This window comes from Pteronotus mesoamericanus, unplaced genomic scaffold (genome assembly GCF_021234165.1).
Source record: "Pteronotus mesoamericanus isolate MK-2021 breed Mesoamerican mustached bat unplaced genomic scaffold, CSHL_Meso_final contig_105, whole genome shotgun sequence".
NCBI lineage: Eukaryota > Metazoa > Chordata > Mammalia > Chiroptera > Mormoopidae > Pteronotus > Pteronotus mesoamericanus.
Window position 1 is genome coordinate 12,250,723 of NW_026555006.1, and position 18,833 is coordinate 12,269,555.

At 32.8% G+C, this 18,833-nt stretch overlaps 1 protein-coding gene across 8 annotated transcripts in view; it reads right to left on the bottom strand.

The window, feature by feature from the left end:
• DOCK7 (dedicator of cytokinesis 7) overlaps positions 1–18,833 on the bottom strand; it is a 198,004-nt gene that overhangs the window by 27,334 nt on the left and 151,837 nt on the right. For 4 of the 8 annotated variants that reach the window (XM_054574129.1, XM_054574119.1, XM_054574092.1 and 1 more), the window contains 6 exons: positions 12,584–12,766; positions 12,343–12,478; positions 8,129–8,225; positions 5,575–5,671; positions 5,106–5,240; positions 4,091–4,243 (listed from right to left, as the gene is read on the bottom strand). In XM_054574129.1, the coding sequence (XP_054430104.1) occupies positions 4,091–4,243; positions 5,106–5,240; positions 5,575–5,671; positions 8,129–8,225; positions 12,343–12,478; positions 12,584–12,766 (801 nt within the window). Of the gene's footprint in view, positions 1–4,090; positions 4,244–5,105; positions 5,241–5,574; positions 5,672–8,128; positions 8,226–12,318; positions 12,479–12,583; positions 12,767–18,833 lie in introns of all 8 variants that reach the window. The other 4 variants (XM_054574110.1, XM_054574101.1, XM_054574076.1 and 1 more) reach the window with 1 other exon arrangement.

Below are 18,833 nucleotides of genomic sequence, written 5' to 3' on the forward strand. Positions count from 1 at the left end.
CCAGTTTTAAAATACCTATTCTTTTTTTAGAGGTACTATCTGACACTAAAATGATAAATTACCTATTTTTATCCTACATATATAAAGCCCCTTTCCTAAAATAACAAATATATCAAGAAAACTTTGAGTGTGGTCAAATTTTAGGAGCTTGATTTTTGAAACTAAACAAGATCAATAAAGCAACTGGACTGTTCTGTTCTGGATTAAGAAAGGAATTAGCTTTCAGTAAAAATAGAATAGTGTGAGCTACCAATTTCCCACTTCTCTTGAATTTCATACAAAAAGATGAATAGGAAAAAGTCCATAAATCTATTTTCAGCAAAATGAGAAAAGTGATATAATTTACATATTAGAAAAATGCATAAGGGTTGCCAAGACAAGCTAAAATAGGAAGTCAATAGAAAAAAAGGAGGGGAAAGCAATTAGTGAGGAATCCTATGGTACAGATTTCAGAAATAATAGGGAAAAAAACTTCTTTTAAATAAGAGACTCACTTTGAAGTGATAAAATTATGTGTCTTGAAAAAAAAAAAAGAGATCTGGGAGAAGTAGACAGAAATGAATTGACCAGAAATTTAGGAAGTTAAGCAAGATGTATGTACAATAGCAAAATCCCATGAGGAACAAATTCCTGAAGGAATTTCTTACAAATACCTGGGCCAACATAATACAATTTATTCTATATTGAGTAATAAAAAGATAAAGAGATCACTGAAACTCACCAGAAAAGAACACTTATTATAAAAATGCTGTCATGAAATGCATGAAAATTCTGATGAAATACTTTGCCTTAAATTATTTTTAAAAATGTATGAAGCATTACTTTAGGAAGGAAAGCAAGGCAGGAATAAAAGAATTCAAGAAAAGATAACAAGAATCAGAAAGTGATGACAAAATAGGAGCTCACATGTGAACTGACACTACTTAAAAAAAGAAGAAACAAAAAAGATAAAATTGGTAAAAGAAAGAGACGTTATGAAGAACATATCAGAGATATAGAGGAGAGAAAAGCAATCAAATGAACAGAAATTTAGAAAGTGTTAAAAAGGGAAAGAGAAAATGACAGGTAAAAAGTAAAGCAAAAATATATCTAATGTATGTATAATTGGTACCCAGCAGAAAAACCCCACATCCTGAAAAGAAACAAATATTCAATTATGTACTCAAGAAAACTTTCTGAAATAAATGAATTGAAAATAGACGTCATGTCACTAAGATTAACAAAAATAAGCCAACATCATGACATATTATAGAAAAGGAATTTAATTTTGAATATGAAGAAAAAAAAATCACTTGAGCAACTAGGAGGAAAAAATTATTTAAAAGGGAAGAAAATGCCCTGGCTGGTTGATTCAGTTGGTTAGAGCACCATCCCACAAACTGAAAGGTCCCAAGTTTGACTCCTGGTCAGGGCACATGCCTGACTAGGTTGAAAGTTTGGTCCCTAGTTGGGGTGTATACAGGAACCAATCAATGTTTCTCTATTACATCAACGTTTCTATCCTTCACTTCCTCCCGACCTCACCTTCTCTCCAAAAATCAATGAGGATGACTTTGGGTGAAAGTTAAAAAAAATTTTTAACAGGCAGAAAATATCAGGCTATCTTCAGATATCTCTACAATATTTAATGCCAGAAGAAAATGGTACAAGTACCTTTTTTCTATTAAGTGCTCTTTATCTGGTTTTTCTGATATTTCTCACCTTTTTTATTATTCAAAGTGTAAGCCAAGAATTTTATAACCATTGTTGCTCTCTTAGAACTACAAACAACTTTAAATAATCAAGAACTTAGAAAATATTATTCCCAAGAACTTCCTTGAGTAAACAACTACAGAATGCTATCTACCTGCTTGATATTCACTCAGATATTGCTGACATTTTTCTCTTCGGTACTTGACATAATGATGGATTGAATAACTTTTTTGAATTGAATAATTTTGAATTAAAACTTTTTTTTCAAAACAAGTCACACAGAGAAGCACTGAAACATAACATCTGTAAAGGAGCTAATGGACGCCAAAAGGCACAATACTTCTTCCCTTATGATTTTGGGATCCAGCAATGGACTGAAATTCCCCCCAAGTCACAGCCATATATATTCTCCAATTCTGCATATATTTTGTTCTTTATCTTCTGTGAACTTAATGTCAATGCTGCTCATGTAATACATAGTAAAACCCAATGAGAGAAATAAATACAGTTGACCCTTAAACAACATAGGTTTGAACTTATACAAGGATTGTTTTCAGTAGATGCTGTAGATATATTTTCTCTTCCTTATGAATGTTTTAATAGTATTTTATTTTCTCTAGCTCACTTTATTGTAAAAATATAGTACATAACACATACAACATATGTGTTAACTGTTTATGTTATTAGTAAGGCTTCCATTCAACAGTAGGCTATTAGTAGTTAAGTTTTGGGGGAGTTAAAAGTTATATATGGATTTTTTAATGTGAAGGGATGGGTACCCCTAACCCCCACATTGTTCAAGGGTCAACTGCACTAAAGCATGCAATGTTAACGGTGGTGTTGCACTTGGTAAAGCCACAAACCATTGTGATAGTAAGATTTTTTTTTTTAATTCCCTAAAAACCAATTTTTACTTGTCTGGTGGCAATATTGGCCCCACTAAGAATGTATTATCGAAAGGAATAAAGGACTGAAGATATTACATAATTATAAAGGTTATCATTAGAGCAATATAAACTTCCTGAATATGATAAACATTATACCCAAAACATGAGGTGAACTGACTAGATGATGCAAGATAAAACAACAAATAATTTTTTTAAAAGGAGAGTAAGGGGAGGCATAATAAAACAATGCACTAGAACTCCAGGACCCATCTGTTTTAATAGCAAGTATGAAAAGATTTAATTCAACTTAGAAGTAGGAATACTTGGCAAAACTCAACTGTATCTTGCATATAAGAGACACACCTAAAATAAAGTGATTCAAAAAAGTAAAAATAAAAAGACGGACAAAGGTAGCTGAAGCAAGTTCAAATTAAAAAGAAAGTAGAGGTATCTTAATACCATACAAGGTGGAATGCAGGCCAAAAAAGAGAGAAAGTTTTAAATAAAGCAAATTCAGGCCCTTTTCAATTCTACAGTGAATAATAATTCATAAAAATATGTAATAGTTATGAATATCAATATACCAAATAATTACGAAAATGTTCACCAAGTAAGAACTATAGGAGAAATATACGCGTGGGCTTTAAATAATTTCTGTCAGTCCACCAAACTGATCAAAAATAAACAAGGGTATAGAAAAACAGAATAATGCAATTAATAAGGTATATTTGTTTAACTCAGTGCTGGAAAAATAAAGAATACTTCTTTTTAAATGCTTGCTCAACATTTATAAAAACATTGTATGTATAAACCCACACACACACACATCCATAGCACAAGAGAGATGTACATTGTATGATCACACTGCAATAAAACTAACACCAGAACGTTAAAACAAACAAACAAAAAACTATCAACTCTTTGGATTAAAAAGAAAATTTCGAACTGAAATTATAAAATACCTACAAAACAAGAACATTGAAAGTACTACATATCAGAACTAATGAGATACCAAAAGCAGTGCTCAAAGGAAAATTCTAAACTTTAATTCTTAAATACTTACATGAGCAAAAATAAATTAAACATTTGACTAAAAAAACTAAAAAATTACAACATGTGAATATATTATCAAGTAAAAAACTTAAATGAAAACATGGAATTCCTCAAAGACTGGCATATAATCATAAAATACCAAGCCAAGATAGTTAAGAAAGATAGTTTTTCTTTACTTTCATTTTACTTAATGATAATAATTAAAATTTATAATAGCTCAACATACATTTATATTCTAAGTCTACTACTATATATGCTATTTTTAATACAAGAAGCAAAATTTGAGATTTAGATTTTTATAAGATATCCATAGAATGAGAAATATAGGCAGTCCAGGATTAGGCTCAAAATACACCAGATAATTCCATACTTCCCTCCCAAATCCATTTAATATATATCTGCAGGATTTATATTTCATTATATATCCAGAGATTAAAATCTGGAGACAAAATACTTACATTCCCTATTTCGAAGTTCTGTCTCATCAATAGGTAAAGGGAGGCACTAGCATGTGACCGTATTGTACTGATACTACTGCTACAGTGTCGGAGAAGCCGGAGGCATAAATCAGCACACTGCTCTGTCTCTTCTTCAAACAGGAGTTCAGGGAACTGTACGAAAAACACCACCAACACCAAATTTATGTAGGCTGAATTAGAGATTTGTTTTAGTATAGCTCAAGAATTAAAAGAACGATTAAGGGACAATTTTACTAATGGCTAATAATGTGGACCAGAGAGAGAAAGACTGGGTTTGAATACTAACTATGCCACTTATTAGGTAGTAGCAGTGTGACCTTGGACAAGTTTTGTCATCCATAAAATGAGCCTAATAATATTATCTATGTGGGATTGTATGACTATCTTATAATAGCTAATGTGCATAAAACAGTATAGTAACCAACATGAAATAATTCTGTAATGTGTTTTTATCATTACAAAATAATAGTATAACTTATTTTCACTGGTTAAGGTTCATCAACAGCTCTATATTCCATCTTACAAAATGACTGAAATGAAATAGTTACCTCTAAGATTTAAGATGTACATATTTCTGGGGGAAACCAACAGAGGAAATAAATATTTGAAGTAATTAAATAAATGCAACAAAAACCATTCACCACAGGATAATTTCAATGGACTGAACTACAAACACATTGAATTCTTGATAAATCAAGTTAATAAGGAAGAGACAGAAGAAGGGGAAGAGAAAACAAGAAAAGCCCCAAATATTAAATTAACTATTTCAGGCCCTTCTCCTCATCAAATCCTGGTTTTTAAGCCAGAAACTTGTTAAAGGTGATCCAAATAAGAATTCCAAAAGGCAAGCAGTAGAAGATAGACAAAGAAAAATCAAGGGTCTTGGGTTTTTATTAAAATTTTAACCATAAATCTATTAACCAATGAACATGTCAAATGATCTTAGACAATGTTAATCAAGTCCAACTACACTACTGGTACAAAATTTACCTACCTTTGAAACCAGGGCCCTCTGTGTAGCGAAACAGTGTTGTAGATAAACTGCACTTTGGTTACAGGCCATGCTGTGCAGTAGCACTTTTAGCACCCCGCCAAGGATGCTCTCTTTGGATTCTGTTACAGAAACTGTCTGCAATTTGAAAATAGATAAATAAAATAGATATGTACTTGCAATGTGGTTAGAGAGACAGAATATGTATAAACAGATAATGTTTTTTAAATAGGAAAATGATAACATAAGATCTAGGAGGACTTCAAGGAAAAGGAGCTTACCACGATTTGGATAAGAGGAGAAAAGGAAAAAAGAGAATGGTAGGATTTAAGTGAGGAAACAAAAAGGAGCTAGAATAAAACTTTTAGGAACTACTGATACTTAAATGTAATTATACGACTCAGTAAATACTTTTCCCCCAACCCTAATTCACCAAATTTATACTTCAAATTCCTTTTCTTTGTATTTTTACCTGGACAACAATCTCTAATGTGTCCAAAATGATTAGGTTTGCTTCAGTAGCCAGGTTTCCATCAATGAGTGCTTCATGTTCAATCTCTGCTCTTGATCTAATACAAAATAGTGTAAAAAATTATATATATCTTCTTTTAAAAAAACCAATAGACCCAAAATTCAAAAGACTTAAAGAAGCATAGAAATAAAAAACTTGGAACCATTTTTCAATATTTGCCCGAATGAAAAATTACAGGTGAATAAGGAAAAACATGATATTATACATATTAATGTTTTGTTTTACCCTGCATCTTGTCAACCATACCAACAAACATATTCTCACCCTGTTGTAGTCCTACAGTGCCACTAAGAGCAGAAATATTTAGCTTTCAGAGATACGGCAAACACAGGAAACTGTTATTCTGAATGGCACAGACACTAGGTGGTGCTATGTGGGTTTGCATTTAGGGCTGCATCATGTAAAGCAACATTCAGAATGTTCAAGGATAAAAGCATTTTTCCCCCTAAGTTTCATAAGGTCCCCCCAAATTTTAAATTCGTAATGCAGAAAACAATGAACTCTTCAGTGAGACTCTGGATAGAATCACTCATTAGAAATAAAACATCTTGATGCCAATCAGACATTTACTTGAATATTCAGTAATTATAAAAGGATTATTTAATAAAAAATTTTTAAGGAAAACCACAGACGATTTATGGGTAACAACATTTGTTTTAGTAGCAACACACACACACACACACACACACAATATGTTACTTCTAAATAGACAAAACAACACACAAATCAAAGCAAAAGTACAAGGACATATTAAGTGCTAACTTTCTCAAGTTCTTAGATGTTCAAGTCTCTGAATCTTTATTACTACCACTAAAGAGATCAGTTCATTAATTTACATTTTACAAATTAAAGGAGAAAATATAGCATAGTTAGAATTAAATTGAAAAAGAAAATAATATACTGTTCAAACTTAAAATCCATCAAGATTTCTGTAAAGGAACATAGTAAGATGGTTTAAACAAAAAGAATCAGGAAAATACATACAAAAAAATGGCTTCCTTAGAACATAGCAAGTAGAAAGAACACATTATACAAATGCAGAAATTAAGCAATATACAAATATACAAGTATAGCATCTGGCTGCTTTGTGATTTCCACAACACATGTGGAAAAATAATCAAAATGAATTTGGAGAGACAAAGAAGAGGTAGGTGAATTCTGAAAGCTTAAAAATTTTAACATATTTATATTATACTCAGTATCTGCTATATCTAAATACTTGAGTCTACCCCAAATCCTTACGTTGAAAATCTAAAGCCCAAGGCAATGCTATTAGGAGGGAAGGCAAAGATTATGAGACAGAGGCCTTGTGAATGAGGTTTTTAGTGCTATAAAAAAAGAGGCTCCAGGGAGTTCGTCTGCCCTTCCACCACGTAAGGACATAACAAGAGAAGTCTGTGAACTGGAAGAGGGCCTCCAGACACCAAATAGCTGGTGATCTTGATCTTGAACTTCCCAGCTTTCAGAACTGTGACAAATTTCTGTGGTTTATACATGACCCAGCATGTGATATTTTGTTATAGCAGCCTAAAGAAACTAAGACAATTTCTGATAATTCCAAACTCTCATCTATATGGTCCCAAGGCTGCTGTTTTTCTCTCTACTGGCTTGCAAAGGACCTTGTTTCCTGGTTGCATGATTTCACCATCTGTAAGTTAATACTGCTGGAAGCTCATTTGTAAGAATCCTCTAATGATTGGGCTGAAGATGGTTGCAGAAAGAGTGACCAATCATCTTGATTTGCTTTAGGACAGGGCTGAGGGGTTCCCTGCTATATGAAATATTCAGTGCTAAAATTAGAAGTACTGGGCAAATCTGAATGAGTGAGTTACCATATTCTAAAGATTTCTGGGCCAGTAAAGCTACTTGGGGACTAACTTGTAATTGTCAAGAGAAAATATTTAATCCTTTGATTCAATGCTAAGTTTCAAGCCAAGCACTTTTACTCTTAGTCACTTGGGCAGTGAGAAGGGCCTGTTTCTAGTTCTCCTAATGCTGACGGGGTAGCCCTTTAGGCTTCTGGGCTCATGGCAGTGCATTTTCCGTTTTTTCTCCAGTATGGTCAGTCACTGTATCTGGCTTGCCTCCATGCTAGAATCAGAAGACCTATAATGTTTTTTCTTTCTTTAATTATATTTTAAGCTCCAAGAGGGCAAAGATTAGTTTTCTAATTTTTTGGTAATCCTTGAAATACTTAGTTCAGGATGACACCCAAAATGTATTCTAAAATAGTTGCAGAATGCAACTTTTCAAGGAGGGTTGCTGGGGAAAATGGGGTAACATTTAAAATAAGTAACATTTTGCTTTACCACAGTAAAAATTCTTCCCCCAAATCTTTTTAAATCTTCAATTTAAAAATTAAATAAAACAATCCTGTCTTCTAAGATTTGAATGCCTAAAATAGATAAAAAAATAACACTAAAATTAATCATGTTCCCCTTGCATTTGAAATCCAACAAGCCTATCAGTAACATGAAATAGAAGGTTATATTACTTGTCAAGCTTCTCAGTGTTTTGACGCCAGTGAGTCATATCCTTTCTCCACCTCAGATTTTCTTGACTTCCAAAGGCACTTCCAGATGGGCTTCTCTCTGTCAAATAAAATTGCAAAACCATTTTTAGAATGTTACTTCAGCTGCACCACATATATGTATACTTGCCAACATTTAAGAAACACTGAAAAATATTATTAATTTTATACATAGCCTTTTTATCCTCAATATAAGTAGAAAAACCTGACAATGCTGCTTTTTATTAAAAGTTTTCACAGCAGTTATAAGAAATATATTTGCTACATGTAATTTAAAAAAAAACCAAACACCCTTTTGTATAAGCAAATTTTCTAACATTGATTTTCTCAAAATCTTAACCATGGCTTCTATACCCCTAAACAAAAAACCTTATTTCCTACCACTCTTCTTTTGCTTACCCCCCCACGTTGTGCGTGTGAATTCTGCATACAGTCTCACTATACGCACTCCTGATTTAGGACATGTGCAAGAGTTGCGGTTCCTTTTACCAGATTGTTATTCCTATTCATCAGTTGCACAGAAATGCTATCCCCAACTCTCCAAAACTTAAATAATTTTCCTCTTAATTTTCTTTATTTCTCTCCATAGCACTTATAAGCTACTGAGAGTAGAGAATATGCATACTTTGTCCACCATTTGATCTCTGTGGCTGACATAATTTCTGGCACATTTTGAGAGCTCAGTTGAGTTTTTGTTTGATAAAGAAAGAAAATAAGGATAATTTCTAAAGTGATTACTTCTTCTGACCCATAGAGGGCAGAATAAGAGAAAGACAGCAATTTGTCTCAAGAAGTTTCTGGATAGAAGTCAGATTGAATAGTATAGACCAGAGATTTTTGACCAGTGTGTTCCAACAATTTTTAAAACATGCAATACCTAATTATTCAGTAGGGGACTGGCCTCTTTTCTCTTGGACTGCCAAATAAGAAATGACAACACCAATGCCACAATAGCCATCTGTTGTAAATGAATCAAAATTATACCTATTGTTTTGTGTCAGATTGGCAAAAGGTATATTTTTTTGGTGTGCCACAGAATTTAAGCCATTTGTTTACATGCGCCATAAAAGAAAAAGGTTGAAAATCTCTGGTATAGGCTCTTTTAAGGGGCAGTAGCAATAGAACTGATTCATACAAATCCAGTAGAAGTGGAGAAGCACTGGAAATTATGTAGAAATATAAACATATGTGTATTTAAACAATAGAACATCATGATTTTAGGCTTTCAATGAGAAAACTAATACTCCATTTAAAAAAAAACGAGACCCTAAATTGGTTGGGGAAATAAAAAGAAGACTGAAAGTAAAAATTCAGAGTTCAAATACAAATTAAAAAAATACCGAGAAACAAATGTAGTTTGCCACACAATAAAGGACATGTCTGGATATTTCTCCTGCTTTCTCTCTTTTCCCTTCTCTTTCTTTCCTTCCTTCTTTCTTTACCTTTTTTTGATTTTGAAATCTGTATCTTTAAAAAATTTTGTAAAAGAAAACAGAAATGATGTCTATATTAAGACAGTTAAATGAATAAATACGAGGTCTGTCCAGAAGATATCTAACCATGTAATATGAAAAATAGAGACATTTATTGAAGAAGATACAAGGTATAAGAAACATTGTACATAGGACAATGATATCTAAGTCCACTTCAAAGTAGGCAGCTTGGGACCTCACACGGATGTCCCAGTTGCCATCAGCTACCCCATCATATTTTCCTGAATCTCATAGATGGTCTGAAATCTCTTCCCTTTCAAAGGTTTTAGTTTGGGGAAAAGACGGAATCGCAGGGTGCCAAGTCTGAGTTGTAGGGGGATTGGGTCACCTGGGTCATTTGACATTTCACCAAAAAACTGCACAAGACGTGAAGTGTGAGTGGGCGCGTTGTCATGATGAAGCTGCCAATCACCGGTTGCCCACAACTGCAGCTTCTGAATCATCCAAATACTCTTCGTGGAGGAATGTTCAAGCTTATTGCAAATTTGATGCAGATTTGTTGCTCTATTCACTCAGTCATTTTGAAAGCCACACCCACACAGTGCACATGCTCACTCAGTAGAGTCTACCACCCCCACTGACTTCAACAGGGAAGTCATCATTGTTCACATACTCGCATTCCAGTCCACTCTCCTTGGATGCCAAGTTACATCAATGTCATGCAAACCATTCTCATTATATTAACAATGACTGGACTTTTTCCAGGCAGACCCCATGTGTGATCTACTTAATATTTTTATCATAAGCTTTCTTTTCATGAAATTGTTTCACCTCCTTAGTTAAGAATGTCTATAATTAGGTGACCTAGCTTAAATGTTCAAATGCAAGTAAGAATTGCAAAGGCTTAATTTTTCTAAGGTAAGACATTTCTAAGACAATTCTTTTTTTTAATTGAGGTATTACCGGACATATAACATTAGTTTCAGGTGTAGAACATAATTAATTTGATATATATATATATTATAAAGTGATCACCACATTAAGCCTAGTTAAATTAACATCCATCACACCACATATATTTAAAAATATCTTTTTCTTAAAACGAGACCTTTTAAGATCTACTCTGAGCAACTTTCAAATATACAATACAGCCCTGCTAACTACAGTCATCGCGCTGTAGTTGACGTCCCCAGTACTTACGAATTTCACAATTGGCGGTTTGTACCTTTTGCCCATCCCGCCCCCGACCCCTGCCTCTGGCCATCTGTTCTCTATAAATTCAGTTTGTTTGTTTTAGATTCCACATACAGAACTTCAATTCTGATATTCAAACAATGAGAGCTGTCCTAAGGCCATAGGTATAAAAATGTAACAAACATATTGCTAACACTTCTATTCTTTTCAACAACAAACTTCAAAATAGCTGTAGTATAATACAAAGAACATTAAATTGGAAGTCAAAAGATCCTGGTTCTGTCACTTAGTTTATGATCTTAGCCAAGTTATTTACCTCTTTGAGTTTTATTTTATCTTAAAGATGAGGATAATGAATAATTAAATGACCTACTTAAAAGTTAATTTTCATCCTTCTTAGAAGGTTGCTGTAAATAATAAGTCAAAAGAAAATAAATAGGTGTCTTGTGACTTGTATATAACTAAAGTGAAAAAAATGGTGCTTTATTAATTCCATTAAAGGTAAAGACCTTATCTTTATTCATTATTAAATTCCAAACATACAAAGGATATAAAAGATATTTAGGTTCATTTAAATAAATGATCATTATGTTAACAGCCTTTCAGAAAATAAGTAAAAATATTCATGTAAATGTATATTCATATTTTAAGTCAACATATATGTACAGAACTGTTAGCCTGTGTCATGTACACAGATGACTAAGCCATGTCCCTGACTTGAATTAAGGAGCTCTCAGCAACAGTATTATTTGTGTATCACTTTAGAATTTACAAAATATTTACACATATGGTCACCACAAAGATGATAATATCAGTTAGATATACTACCTTTAAAATTCACAAGTGGTTGAGGAAAAGGAAAGTGGGGAGATTAAGTGACTTGGCTGAGGTTTTATGGCTAATGGGTAGCAGAGCAGGGATTAGAAACAGGCCTTTAAGGGTAATAAACTGTTTTGTCTCCCTGGTATTTGAGTTTGATGGGCAATATCTTTGCCTTAGATACAGCCTATACTAATTCATTGCGCTAACTAAGACACTTTTAATAAAAAGTGATGCTACATGTAATTTGTGATACCAAGAGTGAGCCCTAATATAAACTATAAATTCCAGGTGATTACGATATGACAGTGGAGGTTCATTAACTGTAACAAGCATTCCACTTTGGTAGGGGATGCTGATAATGGGAGAGGCTAATGCATATGTGCGGGCAGGGAAATCTGTACCTTCAGCTCAATTTTGCTGTGAACCTAAAGCTGCTGTATAAAGTCTATTTTTAAAAAATTAGGGATGCTGTTGATAATCATGCAAGGGAAACAGGAATAAACTGAGACTATCCAGAGCAAATCAGGAAATTTATTTACCCTACCTGACTCAGAATTCTAACTTGAATTCCTGCAGAGAGATGGTTATCCAGGGTAATTCACAGTTACATTTAAAACACTTTTTTAAAAGTGTAGAATTGTCATTGAATACTCGGAACAATGATCATTATAATATATATTTGGAGGAAATTGAAAAAATTCTCACCAGAAGAAGATACTGTGTACGTACCAAGCTGTCCTCGGCTTCGGCGCACCATTTCTTGTCTGGCACCTATGCTCCCGAGAATAGCTTCTTCAAGCTTAGCTCTCATGTCTTTTGACTTCTTAAAGGTCAAACTATTCATTCGTTCAAATACCTTCTTTCCCTAAAATTTAAACATTAAAAAATAAGAGGCAATGATAAAATTTTCTTCTTTTTCCACATTGTTTCCTTTCTTGTTCCTCTTTGCAAAGGCATAATAATCACTTACTTTGTATTCAAAGCATGATACACAGAGATAAAGCAGATCTAATAGCCGGTTTAGCTGCAAGACTGAGAGATCTGTAAACCACTTCTGTAGAACTGTCTCATCTGCATTCTTGAGAACCCAAAGTAGACAGATCAAAAGGCTCCGACTTGATTCTGCTGAAAAGGTGGTGTGTTGTCTGCCACTCTGAAAAGCAAGAACAATAAGATGAGACAGATTGATCAATGACCATTTCTTTTTGGGGGGTGTTGTCAGTTTTCTTCAAAAAAGCAATTGAAAATTGCTTAAAAATCAAATATTTAAAAGAAAACATTTGATTTAGGCAATACTTGTATAAGTCATATAGAAACTTAAACTTATGGTCCCGGAGTTTACTGAACCTTTTGTAGCAAAAGATGATTGTTTTAATCTGTGGTATGGCTTCTAGCAGATGTTAATAGAAAACATAAAGCAAAAAACTAAAAGGTCCTACTATTAAAAACTAAGATATCTACTACACAATATCAAACATGATGAAAATAAAGGGGAAAAACTGACTCAAAAAAGTATTAAAATAGAGAGTAATAACAAAATGTTTGTCAGATTTAGAGAACCATTGTTTCCTGTCAAGGATCACCGAAAAAAGGACAAGTCTTAGACGTTATATAAGTAAAAAGCAGTTTTACATAGAGCATATGAGGTTAAAGTGCTGCTTTCCATTTTCAGTCTGCAGTAATATTGGGTAGGCCAAAAAGTTTTTTTGGTTTTTCTCCATAAGATGGCTCTAATAGCCCTGAGCTGTCTTCAACTTCATTCAAAAACAATTTCGTTAAATTGTGACAGCTGTCATATCACTGTGCTTAAAAAAATCAAAATTGGTGAATTTTTGTGTAGCCATTTTAATATTGAAGATGGAAGAAAATATACAACATTTTTGGCATATTGTGCTTTATTATTTCAAGAAAGGTAAAAACACAACTGAAGCACAAAAAAACAATTTGTACAGTGTATGGAGAAGGTGCTGTGGCTGATTTGTCAAAAGTGGTTTGTGAAGTTACATGCTGGGGATTTCTCACTAGACGATGCTCCATGGTTGGGTGGACGAGTTGAAGTTGATAGTAATTAAATCGAGAAATTAATTGAGAACAATCAAAGTTATAACATGTGGGAGATAGCTGACATACTCAAAATATCCAAATCAATTAAGTTATTGGTGAAAATGAAAAAATGTGTCTTTTAGTTTAATGAAAACAACATAGACTTTTTGGCCAACCCAATATACAGTATGTAAAATACAAGTGAAAAACTAAGAATAGGTATTTGTTTACGGTACCATTTATTAGATATTTACTCTGTTCCAGTCATCACATTAACCTCTTGACATATATTATTTCATTTAGTCCTCCAACAATATTATAAAGCAGATAATGTCATTTCAATTTTACAGAAAAGAATTCAGGATGACAATAATAACAATGATGATAATGACAAAACATGACAAAATTTGAAATGTGCTAGACACTGTATTAATCATTTTTTCTTATTTAACTAATTTTATGAGATAGTATTAATTATTGTTATTTCTAGTTTGTAGGTAAGGAGACTAAAGGCTAGAGATTAAGTAATTTGTTCTAAATCACATATTAAGAAAAAGTAAAGCCAGGATTTTAGTACAGGTTAACCAGGCTCCAAAGCTCTCTCTTTACATTCTCATATTTGGTAAATAAATATAGTCGATAACAAAAAAAGCAATGGAAGAGATGTTGAGAGGAAGGACAAAGGAAAGCTGAACATGTTTATTCAAATCATGATCTCAAATTAGTAAATTTAGTAGAATTTACTAAAGAGTTGGATTAAGACAGTTTGATATTGACATGTGGGTAGACAAATAATGCAATGAAATAGAATAGGGAGCAGAAAAAATCCTACGCATAGATGAAAATCTGATACATAACAGAGCAGGCACTATAAATCAGTGGTAAATGGATGGACTGCCCAGCAAATGGCGTTGAGATGACTGATTCACTAGAGAAAAGGTAAAGGAAGATTCCTACCCTGCACTATTATACAAAAAATAAATTCAAGACAACGAAAGAATTTAAATGTAAAAGGCAAAGCTTTAAAACTTTTATAAGGAAATATAAGAGATTATGTCTATGATCTTGGGGATAGTGCATAATTTCTTAAATAAGACCAAAGAAGAATAAACTATAAACCACAAAAGAGACAGTCCATTTGCTTATGTTAAAATTTGGACTGTGTGTTCATTCCAATAAATAAATATGGATGGATGGGAAGGGAAGGAAGGGAACGGAAGGGAAGGGAAGGGAGAGAGAAAAGAAAGGGCACACCATAAATTAGTAGAAACTGGCTGCATACAAAACCAACTTGAGATTAGTATCCAGAACAGTCTTTCTCAACCAAGGTTCCATGAGAGAATTAACTTTCCAAAAATGACTGGGAAACTGTTTTCCCCATTCCACCAAGGCATTAAAAAATAAAAAACAGTAATTCTGGATTCTGGTCTGGTATTAACAATCAGTGAATATTCTCTGAAGAAATAAACCACAATCCCAGGACTCTTATTATACCTACAAATAATATTGCAAATATGAAATCCAGTACACAAAGAACCAGGTACACAGGAACAATATATCATGACTGAAAACTGTCAAAGCAAACAACAAAAACAGGTACACAAAGATTAGAGATATTGAAATTATCATACAATATAACCACAAAATAATAATATTTAAAAATATACCCCCAAGATAACATTTACAAAATTGACAATAACTTGAAAGTATAAAAAGGAAGCATTTTGGAATAAAAAAATTGAAGAAACAAATAGAATTTAGAACACTGAAAAAAATATTTGCACAATAACCAAATTAAGAACTCAGTGGGTGGTTTTAATATAATATCAGTTACAGTTAAGGAAAGAATTAATAAACTGGAAGGTAGATCTAAAGAAACAATCCAGCACCCTGGCCAGTGTGGCCCAGTTGGTTGGGGCATCATCCCATAACCAAAAGGTTGCCGGTTTGATTCCCGATAAGGGCACACATGTCGGTTGCGGGTTTAACCCTGGGTCCGCGTACGCACATCCCTGTTCTGGGTGCATATGGGAGGCAACTGACCCACGCTTCTCTCTCACATCAAGGTTTCGCCCTCCCTTCCTCTCTCTCTCTAAAAGCAATAAAAAAAAGTCCTCAGGTGAGAAAAAAATAAAAGAATCCAGCATGAAGTACAGGTTAACAAAAATATGGAATATAGAGAAGAATTGATACATAGAGGATGATATAAAAAGACATGTTTGACTGGAACATGAAAAGAGGAAACAATGGAGAAAAGGACACACACGTGCAGATAATCAAGAATTTCACAGAACAGAAGAAAGATGTTGAACCACCGATTCAAGAAGTTCAAATATGAAGCAGAATAAATACAAAGAAACCAAAAACTAAACTCAACAGTGTGATACCACAGAAAATCAACTTTAAGGAGAATAACATAAAGAAGGAAGAAAGAAAAAAATGATGTTATTTTCAGAGAAGCAATAGTTTGACACAGATGACTTATCAAAAGAAGAATGAAAATGAGTAGACGGTGGGAACAATGTCCTTAACATGTTGAAAGACAACAGAAAGCTCAGATGCTACTTCTAAAATTTTTTTAAAATCCTAAATAATGAAGGTCAAATAAAGACATTTTTCAAAGAAGCACAGAGCTCATCACCACAGCATAGAAAATTCTAAAGGATATATTTCACAAAGAAGAAAAAACTGTTTTATAGAAGGTCACAACTTGGGAAAGAATCAAGAGCAAATAAAGTGGTGAACCCATGGGCAAATCCAAATAACTGATACTATACCCAGAAAAATCCAAAACAGTGCTTAATGATATGCAAAATTAAAAATGCATAAACATCGCATGTAAATATAGGGAATGGTAAAGTCAACCTGTTTTAAGTTCCTTCTATTAACCAAAGTGAATGTAAAGGAATAATTTACATATATTAGATAGAAATTTAATTTGAGGACACATAATGTGACTAGTATATACCCAAAATGAGATAGAAAAAGAGTACTGCCCAACTAGTAGAGAGAAAAACACAGAATGGAAAAAAAATAATTCAAAAGATGACAATAAATGAGACATAAAAACCACATAGAGAGGGTGAGACAATTTGAAGTAAAATTAAAATGTTAACATTAATTTTACTTACACTAAATGAAAATGGATTAAAATATCTAGTGAAAGGCAAAGATGAACAGAGTTTAAAAAATAGAAGTAAAAATCTAACTTCACACTGCTTACAAAAGACATCTAAAACATCAGTTTGAAATATTTAAAACATAAGTAAAAACTTTAGAATTAAAAAAATGAAAAAAACTCATACACATTCTAGGAAAAAAGGAACTTAGCATAGCTATCTATACTAATATTATACAAAAGAGGCTTTATGGCAAAAAAGTATTACAGTTCATGTTAACAAAAGATGAAAAAGTTAAACATATAACAATTCAAAATTATTAGATGTTTTTTAATAATGTCTCTAAGGAAATAAAACAAAATCTGACAAAATGACAAGTAGGAGTTACAAAACCAAAATTGCTCTGGGACGTTAGAATAAGCAGACAATTTAATACAGAAAAAGATTTAAACAATAGGATTAACAAATTTGACATAATGGGAGTAACAGACAAATACAGAGCATTGTAGCTAACAACTGAAGTATAGTCATTCTTTTAGAATACATGAGATATTTGCAAAAACCAACCACATACTTAGATCATAAAACCAGTTGCCACAAATATAACCAACAGAAATTATACAGAATAAGTTCTCTAATCAGCAATTAGGCCATAATCAGAAACAAAAGTTTTACTATAAGTTTTGTATGACTGGAAATTTTAAAACAAAACAACTTAATAGCCCAAAGTCTAAAAAGCAGCCATAATAAACTTTACATATATTTTGAACTAAATAATGAAAATGCTATGTATAAACTGTGAAAAATAACTAAAACAATAATTAAAGGAAAATGTATAGGCTTAAAATATATATCACAGAAGAATAAAAATTAGTGAATTAAGCATCCATTTCAAGAAGTGAGAAAAACACCCCCTGGCCTGGTGTGCCTCAGTGGATTGAGTGCCAGCCTGTGAGCCTTGTTTGATTCCCAGTTAGGGCATATACTTGTGTTGTGGGTCAGGTCTTGAGTTGGGGGCGTGTAAGAGGAAACCGAGGGAAGTCTCTCTCACATCAATGTTTTTCTCCTTCCCTTCCCTCTCTCTAAAAAGAGAGAGAAAGAGAGAGAGTGGGAGGGAGGGAGAGAGGGAGGAGAAGGAAAGGAAATTGTAGCAGTTGTAAATTATAACCCACCCCAGCATTCTTTCAAAAAAAAGTTAGAAAAACAAAGTAAAAGACAGTAAACATAAATCCAAAGAACGTATAAGACAGTAAATAATAAAAATAAACATTCAAAAGTGAGGATCAATGTTGCCCCCAAATTGGTTCTTTATAAAGACAAGATATATAAATTTCTGCTGAGACTGATGCAAGACAAAAGGTACAAAATGCCAGTCACATAAATAAAAATATTTACATCTAAATACACGTTATTGACATTAAAAAGATCATACAAGATATTCAAAATCATTCTTCATGTCAGAAAAATTTGAGTAAATATCCAGTAGAATAAATTTTTCAGAAACCAGTATAAAACAAAATAGAAAATTTGAAAACTCTTATAGTTATCAAAGAAATTAAACCAGTAGTTTTAAAACTTTCAAAAAAAACTGTAGGTGAAAATGATTGCTTCACCCACAAGTTCTCCAAATATTCTAGGAAAAAATAATTCCAATTTTAAAGTATTTGCAGAAAACGGAAAAGGGGAAACTTCCTAGCTCATTTTAATTGGCTATCTTAAACCTGATTCCATAGCTAAAAAAGAACATTATGGGAAAGAAAAATTACAGGCAATCTTACAAACAAAGACAAACAAACTGTAAACAAAATATAGCAAACCAAACCTATTTATATACAGAGTTTAATTGACAAATTCAAAGTAGGTTTAACACTAGAAAATGAATTGAGAGGGGTCACGGTAAAATATCAAAAAGCAAAATAACATGAGTATCTCAATGGATGCAAAAAAAATCATAGAGTTCAACAACTCTTCATGATTAAAAAACAAAACTCCTAGCAAAGTATAAACAGATGGGGACTTCCATAATATAATGAGGGTGTCTAAAAAAAACTATGGCAC